General features: G+C 47.0%; 1 protein-coding gene across 1 annotated transcript in view; it reads right to left on the reverse strand.

Annotated features, from left to right (window-relative positions):
- The window catches only part of Hhat (hedgehog acyltransferase), a 238,387-nt gene that overhangs the window by 145,822 nt on the left and 74,791 nt on the right, over positions 1-17,774 (reverse strand). Inside the window, exon 8 of the mRNA XM_028760381.1 lies at positions 13,735-13,885. Within this exon, the coding sequence (XP_028616214.1) occupies positions 13,735-13,885 (151 nt within the window). The remainder of the gene's footprint in view (positions 1-13,734; positions 13,886-17,774) is intronic.

Below are 17,774 nucleotides of genomic sequence, written 5' to 3' on the forward strand. Positions count from 1 at the left end.
TATGTCTGTCTGTATGTGTGTATGTCTGTCTGTATGTGTGTATGTGTATGTCTGTATGTATGCATATATGTCTGTATGTGTGTATGTATGTCTGTATGTATGTGTGTCTGTATGTATGTCTGTCTGTCTGTATGAATGTCTGAGTGTATGTCTGTGTGTATGTATACATATGTGTATATTTGTCTGTACATGTATGCAAGTGTACATGCACATGTATGTCTTTGATCTTGCATATATGTGTCTGTGTGTTCATGTGTGCATGCATATGCTCATGTGTGTATGTGTGCATGCATATGTATGTGTGCATGTGTATATTTGTGTGCACTGTGTGAATTATGTGCATGTGTGTGTACATGTATGTATGTGTGTATACATGTGTGTGTGTGTGTCAAAGGGTTAACTCCTGCACTCTGAATCCCAGAATTCTGAACACAGCTTTTGCACTGTGACAAAAAGTATTTATTGTAAATGACAGAAATATTTCTATTTTCCACCTCCATTGTTAAGTCTTACTGCCCTTTCCAGTGGGATTTTCAAAATTATACATTAGAAGGTGTATAGAACACATGATTAAAAGACAAACAAACCACGTCCTTGACTGAGATGGCCACGACTGATCATCACATGAGGCCTTACTTAGTTCATTTAGAAAATAAAATACATTGACTAGCAGCATTTCTTCTACTTTGTACTATAAACATTATTGATCTAGAGCATAGTCACTAAACACAATTTGATATTTCACACTGCCTTTCCTTACCCTACAGACACGCACAGCCGAAGCTGGAAGGAGGCACTAGGCTGGAGGGAGCCGATGATGGCCTGAGCTCACAGTCTAGATACAAGTTCTTAGAAAGAACACATACATTTTTGACCATTCTACACAGGCTGGTTAGAACTCAATGACTGTGCAGAGGTTGGAATGTTGCAAGTCCAAGGCCTAATTAAAAATGGGCTATCTCGAGCTCTTGAATAGTCATTGTCCTCCCCCATGTGTGATTTAATGGCCTTGTCACTATCACATCAGCTTCCACCAACCCAAAAGCTAAGTGTGTCCTCAGAAAGCACCAAGAACTACTGCAGACACTCCCCAGTTTGCTATAACCTACCACCTGACCAATGTACTTCAGAACAATTGACTTGTGACTACATTCTTTGTTCTGTTTCTATATTAATGAGATTGCTACTTCCTTGGAACATGGCCTTTGAGAAAAGCTAAATCTGTGTTCCCAGGCTGTGGTCACTCGTATTCGATTCTAGAATAAACATTCTCTTTTCCTGTGAGGTGAAAGCTGCATTTGCACAGACACTGGCCATGGCAGAGCAAGGGTTAGGATGGACCAATCACTCTAAACAAACTCCTAAGCAAACTTGAAGCGTTGCTAAACGCACACAGTTGGCAGCCTGCTTGCCAGCTTGTCTTGCCAGTCACTTTCAGGGCTTGAGTCATTACGGTTGCTTGTCTATTAGCTACAGAGCCCCAACACCTTCCCAACAGTAGAAATAAAGGCCTATGGACTTTGCAACAAAGTAACTGTAGACAAATTCACAGTGACCAAAACAAAAAACAAAAAAAACAAAAACAAAAACAAAACAAAACAAACAAACAAACAAAAACAAACACCCAAACCAGAAGGTGGCTATTGTTTCAGAGTAGCTACTTTTACTGTTACTAAGCCCATCAGAGCATCCAGGGCAGGCAAGGTAGAAACAAAAGTCAATGACCCAAGCATCTGCAAGCACAAAAGAGGTTGTATTTATGCAATTTGGTAGCTTTCTAAAATAACCTCTGGCTTTGAATCAGACAGAAGCCAGGATCTGCTTGATCAGGTGAGGAAGGGAGAAAGGACTTCATAAAGGCCACTGCCATGAGCATATCACACCCTTTAAGCAGTGAGAAATTCATTTAATAAATGGATTGAAGCCTGAAATCTAATTAAATCTAAAAGAGGCTATCAGTCGGAAATGCTAATAAGTTCACACTGTAAAGGCGGGGCACTGTGTCTTTAATAACATGCTGCCTTGAAGTGTTTTCTGTAGTCACTCAGGCAACTCCAGGACATGACCTGAATCATTTCCAAACTTGACTTCAGATGTAAACACCTTTGTGCAGGAGGTCTGTCTGGTCACCTTTTTCTTTCCGCAAAAGGTGAGTGACAAGAAGTCTCAAGGATTGGACCACTACAGTTAAGAAAAAAGAAAAGAAAAGAAAAGAAAAATTCTATAAGGGAACCCAAACTGCCTTTACCCAGGAAAACATGAGTGTCACCTAGTTGCTGGCACCCTAGGTTTAGAATCATGTAAATGTCCCTGCCTCATAACACAGTCAAGGCTTTCTGGCAATGAATATTTCAACTAGTTCACCCTAAGCTGGAGCCCATTTCAGCCCTTTTAAACATATATTTGTTTAATTTGGGATGTGGGCAAGTGTCATGGTGTGTGTAAAGTTCAGAGGAAAACTTGTGGGAGCCAGTGCTGTCCTTCCATTGTCTGAGTACTGGGAATCAGACTCAGGCCATTGGTGTATTGTGAGTGACTGTCCCCTGAGCCAAGCAACTAACATCCTGGGACCATAGCTGAGCCTTGGAAAAGGTTATTGAAGCCGGTTTACACCTCTTCCCCTGTCACCTGCAACCCCACTTCTGCCCAGAGTATTCAACTGCACCCTACTAACGGACAACTCAACAGGTAGCATGGGGGTGGGGGTGGGGGCTAAGAGGGAGGAGGCTACATATCAGTGGTTTCAGGAACACCCTAATCCCTGCTGAGCAGCGCTCTCCAGACACAGTCATTAGTGGAGGAGTACCCACGCCCTTTTAAGTAACCCCTCGCCTAGGCTCTCTAGGGGCACCTGATAGAGTTCACTGATCCTTTAGAGTGAAATTCGGTGGACTTTGGTGGAATCACGTTTTGGTGTGCCATTGGGACCTTTGGAGAAGGGGCAAATATGGCTTATGTCTCTCCTTGGGAAGGAATTTTAGGAACATTATTAGATCCAGTGCCTTTGTCCACTGAGCCATCACATGGACGCCTAGAACCCATCAGGTGGCCATCATTGACCCCTAGAGCTCATCCTCAGGTAGCCACCAGGAGCACTGCCCACCACAGCCCCAGGATTCGGCTTTCCTCCTGACTCTCCAAAGACAGGCAGGTTCCTGACCCTGTGTTGGGCCCCTTGTCTCTCCTCCCCATCCATGCCAGGCGGTGCATGGAAGGCAGGGGCGTGGCCATGTGGCCCAAACGCAGACCCACATGCACTTTGCCTACTCAGGATCCTCGCCCTCCTCCACGATGATGCCGAGGTGCCGCCAATGGGGGACAGGGAGGAGACTCGGGACTGGGTTCCAGGGATGACAGGCAAAGGGGCCAGCAGAGGACAAGTGGGCCAGAGCCCTGGACAGTCACTAGGGCGTGCCTTGGCCTGCGTGGAGCGGCCCTGGACGGCAAGCAACACTGGTGAGATGTACTGAGCACAACTGCTCTCCCGCCGCTCAGAAGCGGTTGCTAGGCCAGCAATTTGAGTGCTGGGCACCAATCCGGGCGCCCGTTGTAGGAGGATTGTCACCTGAGGCCTCTGCTTTTGTGATTACTCTCTCCTTGTCCCATGAGGCTCCTTGTTGGGCCCCATTTTGGCTCTGTCTTGGGCCTTGAGGACAAACCTGAGCCTGGCTCGAGTTTGAGAACTCTCTTAGTTACTTTCATACCAGAGTGACTCAACAGGACCTGTTTAGCCCTGCCTCTGCTCAGCTGTTGCTAATATAGAGCTTTGTCATTGGCCCTGTCCGTCACCCCATACCCTCCGTCACCCTTCCCCACCCCCTACATCATCTGACCCCTCCAAAACCCCTCCTCCCTATGCTCCGAGTTTATATAAACAAGAGGTTGTTACATTAAAGTTGAGTTCCCGCTCGACAACACTCCTGGCCAGGTGTGCTTCTTTGGGCCGTGGATACTCACCATCCCGCTCAGTCACGAGAGACCCGGCTGGACCAGGATCTCTCTCCTCTCACCTGGACCTGCCGGCTGCAAGGAACAGACAACCCTGGACCTCATTTGTGCCTGGGAGCCATGGTGGGGCCTCAGAGGACCAGCCTAGCACTATTCCATGTGATGAGAGCATCTCAGGGCTGGGGTCTGGGTCACTGCTTCCACACAGCATACCTGCCTCTCAGCTCAATGCCTTCCCTCACTCTCCATCTAACTGAAATGTGTCAACAAAGGATAGAGGATGGCATCCGAGCCTGCTCTCCTACCCATCACCTCCTGATCCATCACAGTCACGCTAGCTAGCTCACTGTGATCCCTAGACATGACTCAACCTCGAGGCCTTTGCACTGGCTGCACCCTCTCCTGGAGCACCTCTCTGGTCATGTGACTCTCATGTCTTCTTTCAAGTCTTCACTGCATGTGACCTTCTTGGTGACGTTGCAAATCTATGCTCATTATCCCAGGACCCCGTATTTGTGAGTTTATCTGCTCACTAAAATCCATGTGTAGCCCCTAATTTGTACAGTTATTCAAGCTCAGAAGCCAAAAATCTAAGTCTTCTGTTAGATGGCGAGGACTCACTATGCTGTTGGATGCCACATTTTGGTGCATTCTGGGAGATGACATCACTATTCCCCCAAGCACAGCATGGAAGGACTGTGTAGTGTTCCTTAGCACAAGAAGGTCCCGATGTGTCTTATCTGAGAAAAACAATGTTCGTGTTCCCTCAGGCCTAAGTTCCAATGCTGTTGGGCATGAATTCAACATTAGTCAGGCAAAATCATGCATGTATCTTTAAACACACACCACCTAAGAAAGACAGGCAAAGTGAGCTTCCCAGATCTGAAACCTAAGCATTAACCTCGAAACTTCTGGAGTATGTAACATTGTACACCACGCCAAGAAATAAGCAATACCTCCAAGAAGGACAATCAGAGACACCATCCAATCTTTACATCACAGGCTATCCACAGTTTAGTTCTTCTTAGAAGATAAAGTATTAACGTCATACGTTGGGAAGCAATCGGACAGGATCAGCGAATCCTGCTTGTCTCGGAACATCAGTGCACACAGGTGGGTTGGAGTCAAGGCAGCAAGTGGATCTGAAGTAGAAACACGAAGCAAACACACCAAGGGCTAAGCCAGTCAGCAGTCTCAAGACACAAGAAGATGGCGCCAAGAACTGCTTTGGGGACTGGAGAGATGGTCCAGAAGTTGCTCTTGCAGAGAGGATCTGGGTTCAGTTCCCAGCACCCACGTCAAACGCTCACAACCTCCTCTAAGCCTACAACGAGGGGATCCAATGTTCTCTTCTGACCTCTGCAGCTACATGCATACATATGAAATGTGCTCACACAGACATACTCACATTCATGTCAATAATAATATAAATAAGAATTTTACATTTACTCATAGTATAACAAAGAAGAGGCATAATCACCCACAGTGAGTGAATTTTCATCTCTGAGAAAATGCGTTATTCATCAACAGTCTCTGCAACAATGATGTTACCTGGACTGTGCTACAGTGTGTCGTTGGTGACATCTTCCATCCTTATTTTACAAGACTACTGCACAGAATAAATCAGCTCAACCTAGTAGGGATTTTGTTTTAATCTCTCAGGTTTTATCCTAGCAATCCCTAGAGTTCCTGGTCATGATTTGCTCACAAATTCAGAATCAAATCCAGGTCTGATCTTAAAGTTCTTCTCGTTAGAAAAAGTAAGCTCATTCTACCTTTGAGGGCTGAGACACGAGGTTCCTTTCCTAAGGAGAATGTCACAAGAGAAAGCTCCCCCTTGTCCACAGTGAGCGGTGGAATAGGAACCACACAGAAGAGGAGGAGACTGTCCAGGCTCCCTGACTCCCCTCTGTGAACCCCATAATAGCCTGAAGAAGAGGCAAACTGTACAGGGAGAGAAAAAACCTAAGAGGACAATATTTACTCCTGACTTTGGCCTCTGAGAGGCCAACTTGCTGAGTGCATTCTGAGTGCTGGGGATTGGATGTGGGCTGAGTGAGACAGGAATGGTGAGGGGATGTAGGAGGAGACACACATGGGAGAAACAGAGTCAAGTCTCTGTGTGGGCATCAGAGAAGCCTTCCTCAAACCTCCAGGAAGTTTCTAGATGCCCATTTCTAACCTAATGGGAGAAGCCCTCAACAGCCCATACCACCACGCAGTCAGTGACTTGGGCTAAAGTGTCAGTCGCTTTCCTCCCACTCCTTGGTGCCTACAAACCAACTCTCTGCCAGCTCCACCCTCCTCTACCACGTCCACACAGAATTTCAAGGGAGTTGGTACCCAAGCCAACATCATCCTCTGGTCAACATCATCCCACATCTTGTCACAGCCTCACACTCTAGTCCCACATCACTAGGACAGTAGGCAGATAAAAGAGGGAGATATAACTCAGCTCAAAGTGTTTACAGCTGTCTCAGCAGGACACGAGCTACACCTTTGCAGCCATCGCTGTTAGCATTACCAGAATCCGGCCTCTTCCACGGCACCTGTAGAAGAGTTTTACTCCCAACCCTACATCAGGTTTCCTCATCTTCACTTGTGAGAGAATGAGATTTTTTTTTCTCAGCACTTCCCTTAGAAAAATCTCAACCCCAAAGACGAGCAGCTGTCAGACTCCTCTCTCATACAGAGTCTGAATGGAAAGTCTTTTCTTCCTTCAAGCTGGCAACTCCCTCCCTATCTGTAGCATAGCAGAATGTCTGGTGAAATGAGAAGTGTAATTAAGGCAGGTGTATGCACTCCTCCTTCTAGACTCCCTGCATAGCGCATTCATTCTCAAGAAAATTGAAGGTAGGCATAATATTTTGACACGCCACGTGAGCACCTGGTGAGGGAAATCAGATGAGGAAAGTTGAGTACTGGCAATGGTCATGCGTAGTGTGTATGCAATGGTCATGCATGGCGTGTATCGCATCCTTCAGGCATGGGTCACAGCACACACAGAAAGACTAGTCACACACCGCAGCAAAATACTGGTGTTTTTGCTCCTAAGTCCCAATGGTGAGAATTTTAGAAATTCATGACCTCCTGAGATCATCAGTTTTCTTGTCTCTGTGACCAAAAGGAAAGGGAAGGGAGAACGGTTTGCTTGGACTCACACTGAGGGACTAGAACCCATCATGGCAAGGAAATACAGCAACAAGGAGTGCTAGAGAAAACAGCTCATGTCTGCTGCAGCAGGAACACGAGATTGTTTGCTCACATGGCTTATAGGAGAGTCAGGCTCACACAGGAAGCACAGACAGCTATAAACATGAAGGACAGCCCCTAGTGACCTGCTTCCTCCAGGTAGGCCTCACCTTCCAAAACACTGACATCAGCAGGAGAGCAAGTGTTCAGATACATGCACATGTGAGAGACATTTCACAGCCATCCATTCTGCATAAATTTTCTGAGGGCAACCAGAACCCACACCTAGGCAATCTGGCTTCTGCCCATCCCCCCACCCCACCCCCAAACACCATACTCTAGTGACTAAGATTGGCAACCAATGCCCTCCACATGAAGACGACCTGGTGTCTTAGTCAGGGTTTCTATTCCTGCACAAACATCATGATCAAGAAGCAAGTTGGGGAGAAAAGGGTTTATTCAGCTTACACTTCCACACTGCTGTTCATTACCAAAGGAAGTCAGGACTGGAACTCAAGCAGGTCAGGAAGCAGGAGCTGATGCAGAAGCCGTAGAGGGATGTTACTTAGGGATGCTTCCCCTGGCTTGCTCAGCTTTCTTATAGAACCCAAGACTACCAGCCCAGGATGGTATCACCCACAATGATCTGGGCCCTCCCCCCACTAAATCACTAATTGCGAAAATATCTTACAGCTGGATCTCATGGCAGCATTTCCCCAAGGAAGGCTCCTTTCTCTGTGATAACTCCAGCTTGTGTCAAGTAAACACACGAACCCAGCTAGTCCACCTGATGTTCCCTGTGTCACACTGCTTCTTACTCTAGAAGCTCTCCATCAACTGTGGAGCTTGTGGAGGTACTGAAACATCTTCCACACAAGGGAAATGGGAAGGACAGCCTTCAAAGCCAAGCCAGGAAGCAGAACAGAATGGCGGTCAACTGCATCTCCGTCCCACTTGGATCTATGGAAGTTTTTGTTCAGACAAAAAGAGAAAGGGGTTTTAAATATGAAGAAAGAAAATGAGTTTCCCAAGCCTGGTGAGTAAGGAGCAGAGAGAGAAGAGCTGGATAAACGAAGAAGATAGTGAGGTATAGTGTCCATGGCTGGACACTGTTGCAAATGTGTTCATTAATAATAACACTGTTGCAAATATGTTCACTAATAACACTTGCAAATATGTTCACTAATAACATTGTTGTAAATACGTTCATTAATAACACTGTTGCAAATATGATCATTAATAGTAATAACCAATGCCTGGGCAGACCCGGGAGCATGCACTTCCATTGGAAATCCACATCTTCCCCCTGCTTTCCACACCTGCAACCACTCACCCTTCCAGGCTTCTTCATTGGAAAAGTAAAAGGGCATAGGCCCAGTAAAAACTTGACTGTGTCTGTACCAATGACACTGAGCTAAAATGTTTGTGGTTGTCCTATGTCCACTGCCTGAGGGTGTGGTCTTCATTAACACTCACAGCAGCTTGCCAAAGCAAGCACAGAGATCAGTCCATCTTAGGGTCTCAGAAAAAAATGAGGTGGACGGAGGCCACTAACTTGACAGATCACATGAGGAGCAGAATGCGGAGGGACGCTGCTAGCCATCCCTTTTCCATGTAGCTGGGCTGGTGATCAAGAACATAGACAATGGTGGGCTCACGCTCCGCCCACTCTGCTGAATCATGGCTTCTCTGGTTCCCAGCTGGATGGAGTCTTTGCTTAGCCAGCCCCTTCAGCATTCAGGGTTACAGGGTCTGGCCCAGCAGGAGATAGACCTCCTGGACATCTCTGGCTTTGTCATGCTTACAACAGTAGCTCCCGCTAAAAAAGTACAAAGTTACTGCTTCCTGGGGCCTACTATATGCTCATTTCCATAAGTCATCACATTATCCTATGGGACAAGTTCTGGGGGGGGGGGGTTAGAGATAGAATAATTGGCCCAGAAAAATAAACAACCTGCCCAAAGTCTCACGGCTGGTGAAGAGCAGGCTCTTGGAGACCAGGTCCCTCTGGAGGGGGTAAGCACTTGTGAACACATTCTGTTCTACCTTTGCCACTTCTGATCCACCTTGTCTTTGTTTTACATCAGCGATGCTGGGGGACCACGGCATATATCTCACCAACCCCATGCCTGCCACCTGCCCTGTGACTGCAGATTAAGCATTACTCAAAGGCAGGAGGCTTGAAGACCCAGCAGTTCATCTGTGGGTTCAGCACCCACTGCACAGAAGAGCCAGCACCACATCTAGAGAACTAAATTCTTCTAATGACCTACCATCTGGACAATTGATGCACCACTGAGAGAACAGGGCTCAGGTCCCTCCTCTTCCTCTTCTTCCTCCTCCTCCTCAGCCTAAAGATGAACTCACACATTAAAATCTAGCCCCAACCAACCACTACCCAGATTCCTCTGGGATACCGGATGATGCATGAATTTGCCTGCAGAGTCTAGAAAGGATCATAATTCAAGCAGTGTGGAGGGCAAGCTGACTCAGATTCTTGAGATAGCGGAAATTGACCCATGGCTCACCAGCCACTGTGGGAAATCACCTCCATAGTTAGAAATCAAATCGCAGGACACCATCAGAATGTTAATACGGAACCTCAGGCACGCGAGGCCATCCTTAATGACTCTTGGCAAAAGATCCTCATTAGAGATCTCAGCTCTTCTAAATTAAAACATGAAATCTAGATATAAACCATAGAAATTTCAATTTCTCAGTTCTGGAGAACCACAGAAAACTCACGCCATGGGAACACAGCGGTTCCTTGGAGCTTTGCAATATATTTTCACAAATATTTCAACAGGATCCACGAAGGAGGTAACCCAGAGAAAGGACTGAATGGACCCACCAGAGCCCTACTGTAGGGGCGGGTCATCGGAGAAGCAGCAATTCTCCATGGACAATTTAAACCACCCCGTTTGCCAGTGGCCAGAATCATCTGTCCTATGATGCAAAGCGCAGAATCCAAAGGCACTGCAGGCTGACAACATCAGGGTCCTTCAATGAGAAATGCACCAAAAGATGATGCATTTGCCAATCTCCTGTTAGGTATGTAAGGTGCCGCACTGATAGCCTCTCATCACTGATTCTAAACCTCATTCAGTATCTACTTCCAGGGGATTGAGGGTCACTCAGTAGCCTCCGGAAGATTGTTATAGACCTCTCCCCTCTGCCACGGCCTGCAAACACGTGTCCTGTCAACTGTCTGTCTGCTCCTGACTAAATTCTTCTTAGACTAAGGAAGAGGGAGCCAGTCTTGGATTGCAGCCCAGAAACATCAGAGTGAAGCCGGAGACCAGATAGCACAACTCGACAACTTGGCTTTCTTTAACAGACCGTACACTCAGACAGGGAACGTGGAACACTCTGAGTCAGCTCTGGAGAGATGGCTAGGTGGGATAGCCACACAGCCAGGACAATCTGCATTTGGTTGTCCTGCAACCCACAGAACAAAGCTGGGTATGGTCAGGTATGTCTGCAACTGTAATACACGGGAGGCGGAGGCAGGCAGAGCCCCAGAGCTTGCTGGCCAGCCAGTCGAGGCAATCCGTGATGGAGGGCAGTTGAGGAAGATACCCAACATTTACCCCTGGCCTCCGCGTGAGTAAACACACATGTGCACTCACATGCGCATACACTACGCAGACAAGCACATGTATACATACACATATACTACACAAACATACACATACAGCAGACATACGTGCACACCAACCCACAACACTGAAAACCTCCCTGTGAGGAAGAGACACTCTGCCAATGACACAAAGATAATCAGCATCTTTTTTTTTGTTTTGTTTTTTCAATTAAAAAGCCTCTCCTGAGATTTGCCCTGGACACCATGGCTCAGATGCTCACTTAGGTTCTGAAATCTGGCCCTTTATCATGAAAAGGCTCCTCATACAAAGACACAGCACTTTTAAGTATAGCTAGCAAACTGGGAAGAAACTTGTTGCCTGCCAATTAGGAAGCTGATTTCAAAACCAGACTAGGCCACATAGTGACACCTTGTCTCAAAAACAAAACAACAAATCAAACACAGGGCTGGGCAGACCCTGTAGGTAAGAGCACTTCTGCAGGAGGACCCAGGTTCATGTCCCAGAACCCACATCAATCAAGCAGTTTGTACACCAAGAGGTTACAAACACCAGTCCCAGGAATCCGATGCCCCTCCCCAACCCCTGGCCTCCTTGGTCACCCGCATGCACACAAAGCACATAAATTCACATAGCCACACATATACACATAAGCATTTGCTTAAATCAAGGTACCTACACAAACCCAAGGAACTGCCCAGTCTTGTACGTTACAGAAGCAAGAATGTGAGCCCAAATCAACCCTAGAGGAGAAGCTATTGGTTGGCTGGTTGGTTGGTTGTTCTTGCCAAGGGCTCCTATACACGAATTTCAGATCACATTTGAAGCCTTCGACGAGGAACCATCTGACCTGATGATGATAGCGTTTTCTCCATCTTTGTGGCTTACATAAATTGAGAATCTTTCTTGGACAAAAATAAGTTAAATAAGGGAGCTGGAGAGATGGCTCAGCAGTTCAAAGTGCATAGTGCTCTTCAAGAGGACACACATTTGGCTTGTAGTACTCACACTAGATGAGTCACAACTATCTGTAACTCCAGCCTCACTGTATCCAAGGCCAGGTATCTTCTTCTTGCCTCCAAGGGCACATTCACTCTTGTACACATAACTATAGACAGACAGACAGACAGACAGACAGACACACACACACACACACTTGTAAAGAAAAAAAGCTTTTAAAAATTTTGACTGAAAAAAAAAACCCAAAACAAAAGCCACCATTCTGTTTCATTGTATAAAACACAGTGACCTATGGACAAGGAAACTGCCCTGGTCACCATGGTTACCACTCCAGCTGACCCTGTAGACGCCCCCAGGAAATGTCCTTCCCAAGTACATTAGTGCAGATGGTCACAACAGAGAGGCAGAGGAGCCATGCAGGGTTCCCAGCAGATGCCTGTGACGTGTTCCCAAATCATCCCTGGTCCCACCATTGGCTGAGGAAGTGACCTTTCTGAGCCAGTCACTATAACAGCTTCCAGTGAGGTTCATCTTAACAAAACCTACTTTCCAGCCGTGAGAAGAGCCCCTTTGCCAGCATTCCCCAGTCTTGCCATTAAAAAGGCCAGCCTGGAGCTTGATTAAATAATGAAGGAAATACGAGGGAACTGCTTGACAGTCCTTCGATAACTAGAAGAAACCCCATAAGCCAAGCTGGAACTCAGTTAAACTGTGCGCAGAGAAGCCAGGCGATTCCACAAGTGCCCGAACAGCTACGTTGCATGCTGCCTGGGTGCTTCAGAAGAGCACCACTGGATACAGTGACATTCATTGGGTTCTCCTGCTACTCTATCTCAGGTCTCATGTCTACAACTCTGAGCAGGGCCACAACTAGAGAGACAAGCAAGGGAACCAAAGGGCAAATTTAAGTAGGCACCGACTCCCCTGCTGAGCCAGTGCCCCTCTCCCAATCCCCACAGCCCTGAGCTTCTTCCAGGGGTGTCTGCGATTACAGAAGCAATCCTGACCCTTGCTATACACCAGCCATGCTCAGAAAAACATCGAAGCAAACAAGTCCTTTTGGAAAACAGCTATCAAAATGACAAGAGACTTGTGGGATCTTTAGGAAGAAAAATTTCAGGTCAATCATTAAGTTTGTGGGACAAAATCAGAAGCGGTGAGAAGAACTCAAGAGAAACATCAGTCACACGCCCTCATCCAAACCTCGCACAGGAACAACACATACTGGGGACTGACATCTGTAAACATCTGCCGTGACCTGCCTCATCTTCAAAAGAACTTCTGGTGACAGGTATAACCCTCTTATTAATATTACTGAAAAGACAAGAAGACTGAACCAGAGGGTTTTTCAAACCTGAGATGAATGAATAGCATTGCACACTGGCCTGGGCTATCACACTCAGACCATCTTTAGTTAGTGTGATTCACACAGTCATCTTCAGAGACAGCAGAGTGAGGAGGACCTTGTAGCATGTCTGTGGTGACATTTGCCAACATGACCATATCCAGGTTCACCTAGGACATAAGCCTGCAGACACACTAACTTCAGTAGGCTAACTGGGGTGGGGACCACTCTAAACATTTCTTGGGTTGGGTCCTGGATTGCATAAAAAGAAAAAAGCCAGCTGACACTCAATGTCCTCCTGCTTCATGGTTGCAGATGCAACTTGACCAGTTGCCTCCCAAGCTCTAAGTCTTCCCACTGGGATGGACTTTACACTCAGACAGTGAACCAAAACTAAGCCTTTCCCCATAAATTGCTTTGGTCAGGGTATTTTATCACAGCGACGACACAAGTAACTAATATACTGTCCCTAGTAAGAAACTACTCCTGATATAGTCCTGTGTGTGTGGGCAAACAGTCTGTCTTGCCTCACTCACTTCCATAGTCTGAAAACTCCTATCATGTTAGCAGGATAAAGAATGCGTAGTTCCAAACGTGTTTCGGTGAAGGGGAAGGACAGTAGCCAGACTCTCCAAAGCCACCCAAGCCCACCAGACACCCCCAAAGACTTAAGCAAACCATGAGACTGACCTCCACATCCCAGTAAAGCTGTACATGGTGCTCACACAACGGGGAAGGGGTGGTGGTGTGAGTCCGTCCAGGCGCATGAGCAGAGCCGGAGCACCAAAGAGCACCAAGTACTTCACATAGAAGAAGAGTACTTGGGCCAGCGCCAGTCCTCCTGAAAGGGAACAGACCTGTCAGTCACAGCAGTGTAAGACAGCAGGCTCCTGGGGCCGCCCTGCTGCTCCACCGGCCTCTCTGTGCCTTCCACAGTCTCAGGCATTTGCACTTGGTCCCTAGTTGGTCCTGTTTGGGCAAGGTTAGGGAGTGCAGCCTCACTGGGGGAGAGTGTGTGAGTGTGAGAGTGTGTATGTGTGTGTATGTATGTGTGTGAGAGTGTGTGTGTGAGAGAGAGTGTGTCTCGGTATGTGAGTGTGTGAGAAGGTATGTGTGAGTGTATTATGTGAGTGTGTATGTGTGAGTGTATATATGAGAGTGTGTATGCATGTATGAGTGTGTGTGCATGTATGTGAGTGTGTGTACGTGTGTGTTTGTGTGAGGGACTGTGTGTGTGAGTCTGTGTGTGTGCATGTGTGTGTATCCATTTCAGGTTAACCTTAAATGTCTTTTCTCATGCACCGTCCATGTGGGTTTTGTTTTACACTTATTCATTTGTCTGTCTGTCTGTCTGTGTGTGTGTGTGTACATAGAGGTCAGAGGGCAACTTGTAGGAGTCAGTTTTCTGGGATTGAACTCAGGTCACTGGGTTAGATAGCAAGTGCTTTTACCCATAAGTCATCTTGATGGTGCCACCTTGCTTTTTTTTTTTAACTCTTTATTGATTCTTTGTGAATTCACATAATGCACCCCAATCCTACTCATCACCCCATCCTTCCATATCTACCTTCCATCCTTGGAACCTCCCCTAAAAGAAAACAAACAATAAGCAAACAGAAATCTCACTGTTCGTCACCATGTGTTACACAGTGACACACACACCCTTTTGCTCAAACAACTGTCCTTGCAAATGTTCATTGCAGTGAGTCATTGGTCTGTTTCCAGGCCTCTGGCTTCTGCTACACCATCAACACTGGATCCTCACAGGACTCCTCTCGGATACTCTGTTGGTGCCCTGAGCTGAGAGATCTCAACACTTTGGGTCTACAGGGCCAACCCCTTCATGTGCTCCAACAGTTCATAGATAGAGCCAACTCAGAGCTCTGGATCCAGCCTGGGTGGTAGCTGAGTTAATCTGCCTGATAGCTCTCCTATTCCCACCAGCTCTCCAGCACTGCCCAGGCAAAGGGCAAAGCCAGCTCACCAGAGTGCCATAGTCAGCAATGGGCAGGGCCAGCTCTCTCACTGGCATGCCCTCAGGGGCCAGTTCTCCTGCACACACGTCAGCCACCAGGGCCAGTTCAACTGTGCTTCCCAGGCAAGGTGTGGGGCTGCCCTCCAGAGTGCTGCAGCTACTGAGGGGTGGGACCAGCTCTGCACAGCCCTCTTAGCATGGTCCTAGGCAGCAGCCCAGATCAGAAATGTCTACATGGCCTTTGGTGGTAACAGACCCCCCCACTCCAGGGCCATGAACCCTGATGTGCCCCCTTGGCACCTTACCAGGGCCTCAGGCAGAATCACTGGCTCTCACATCAGGTTCCCCCATCCTCCCACCACCCTGAAGTCTCCAGTTCTGAGTCTTCAGTTATGCTACTCTTCAGTGGGGACTCACCTTTCTGCTTCTTTCTCTCTTCCATCTCTCTACCACTTACTGGCTCATCTTAGTGGTCCCGAGAGCCTCTGAGTGTCTGGGGAGGTAGCACCAGGTGGGGTGGTTTCTAAAGAATGCTTAACTCAGGGCCACCCACCACGGCTCTTGGAGACAGGAAACGAGGATGTTTTGGGCCCTGTTAATCGGAGGACAGCTCAGGAGGAGGGATGTCTCCAGTCCTGACTTCATTTCTGACACTTTCTTACAGGTGCTGTTCTGAGGCTTAGGAATCAAAATCAGCAGCTGAGTCTACATCTCTGGGTTGTTGGTCTGTGCAAAGTCTCATCTTTGATTGGTACTTTTCGTAAACAACAGGGATAAAGAAAGGATTCTGTGTGGGCATTTAATACAACTGTGGCCGGATCTAACTGAAGATAATTGGGGTTTCTTTTTACTCCAGTATGGATGAAAAATACGAGCCACATATATTGATAACCAGGCAACACAAGCTCTATTTACCTGTTGGTGAATATTTCTAGTGGATTAAGGTGTGTGTGTGGGGGGGTGGAGATTGATGGTAAACACCCTTAACCCCAGTACTTCAGAGACAGAGGTAGAGGCAGGTGGGAGTCTATGGGATTAAGGACAGCCTAGTCTACATAGCAACTTCTAGACCACCCAGATCTGCCTAATGAGAACCTATCTAAAACAAAGTAAAGATGCATGGGACAGGGATGGCGGCTCAGTGAAGTGCTCGCTATGCAGGCATGAGTGCCTGAATTTGTATCCTCAGTACCACACGAATGCTTGCAATTCAAGGCGTTCAGGAGATGGGGATGACAGATCCCCAAGTCAAGCTGTCGAGCTCCAGCAGATGAGCCAGTGAGTCCTGGGATCAAGTGAGAGACCCCATTTCAACATGCCAGGTGTGCACATATGCAAACATACAAGAAAAGTTTTAAATGTATGAAAGGAGGGACTAAACCTCTCCTTGACATTTTACTGACTGGTTTAGAAACATATAAGGGAAAGGATATGGTGCTTTGTATAGCATCATGTTTGCAAACATTCTGTTAGTTTTTGAACAGTTGCGTTTGCACCTGTGGATTTACCCTCTGCCACTACACTAGGAATTCATAGGAGCCCAGTGAATGGCACACCTCCTTCCCCTTAAATAAACTTAGCCTTCCCTCGTAAGATTTAGTCCAAAGCTTCAGGTCAAACGGAAGGATTCTGCCACATTCTCTTGGATGTACAACTGGCAAGAAAGCAACATCCGAATGTAAGTCGCAGAATTTGCCCTGGTTAGAATATATAAACTGAGTAAGTTCTCAGCAAGTTCAGAAACACAGAATCTGAACGTGTGTTCATACTTGCATTACCACTAAGCTTGTGTTTAAGACATTATCTCAGCAGGAGTTATTGAGGTTTCTCTAATCTCACTCGTTTTCCTTGTGAAATCTATACGTGGGATTGTACACTTGGCATTTGCATATTCAGCAAGCATAAGGAGGCTGGGCTGCAGACTAGAGGCCAACTCAGGTGGGCCAGACTCTGGGGCCTCACAGCCAGTCTCCTTCCAGCCTCACTCCTCCTTTCCTTCTGCTTTCACGCCCTGCCCCTCCTCTTCTTAGCAAAATCCCATTTATCCTTCAGAGCCCAGCTCCAGTTGACCTTGTCTTATTCACTTAGCATTTTTACTGAGCACCAATTCCCTGCTGCATTCCAAGAAACGCAGAGGTACAGAATCAAAGTGCCTGCCTGTTGAGCACTGAGGACAATAAAACAGAGCAATATTAGAACTCACGGCACCAGGACAGGAAACAATCTGAACACAGCAGCTCAGAACACCTACTTTATATTGTGTGTTCATGTGCCAGGCCAGGTTCTAGATGCTTGATACCTATGAATGGGTGCTCATGCCTTCCTGGGGCTTACACCAACAATCAACAGGAAATGCCATGAAAGTTAACTCTGCGTGGAAGCTAGGGGAGGTATGGCACACAGTATTTCCCAATAAGGATAACAACACTTCCCTAACATGCTCTTCTGTGATGTGACCTTGCCTCTCACCCGTCAGTGGTAAGATGGAGCAGGTCATAGCACAGAAGAGTACTGTGTTATGAGTCAGATAACAAAGCTCCCAAAAGCTCGTATTTTAAAGGGTCAGTTGCCAGCTGGTAGCATTACTGTTAGGTGGTTGTTCTTTTAAGAGATAAAAGGAAGTTAGGTCATTGAGGCATGCACTCAAAAGAAGGAAGTTAGGTCACTGGAGCATAATCTAGAAGTGAGGAAGTTAGGTCATTGGAGTGTACTCTAGAAGGGAGGAAGTTAGGTCATTGGGGCATACTCTAGAAGG

This window comes from Grammomys surdaster, unplaced genomic scaffold (assembly GCF_004785775.1).
Source record: "Grammomys surdaster isolate TR1022 unplaced genomic scaffold, NIH_TR_1.0 130, whole genome shotgun sequence".
Taxonomy (NCBI): Eukaryota; Metazoa; Chordata; class Mammalia; order Rodentia; family Muridae; genus Grammomys; species Grammomys surdaster.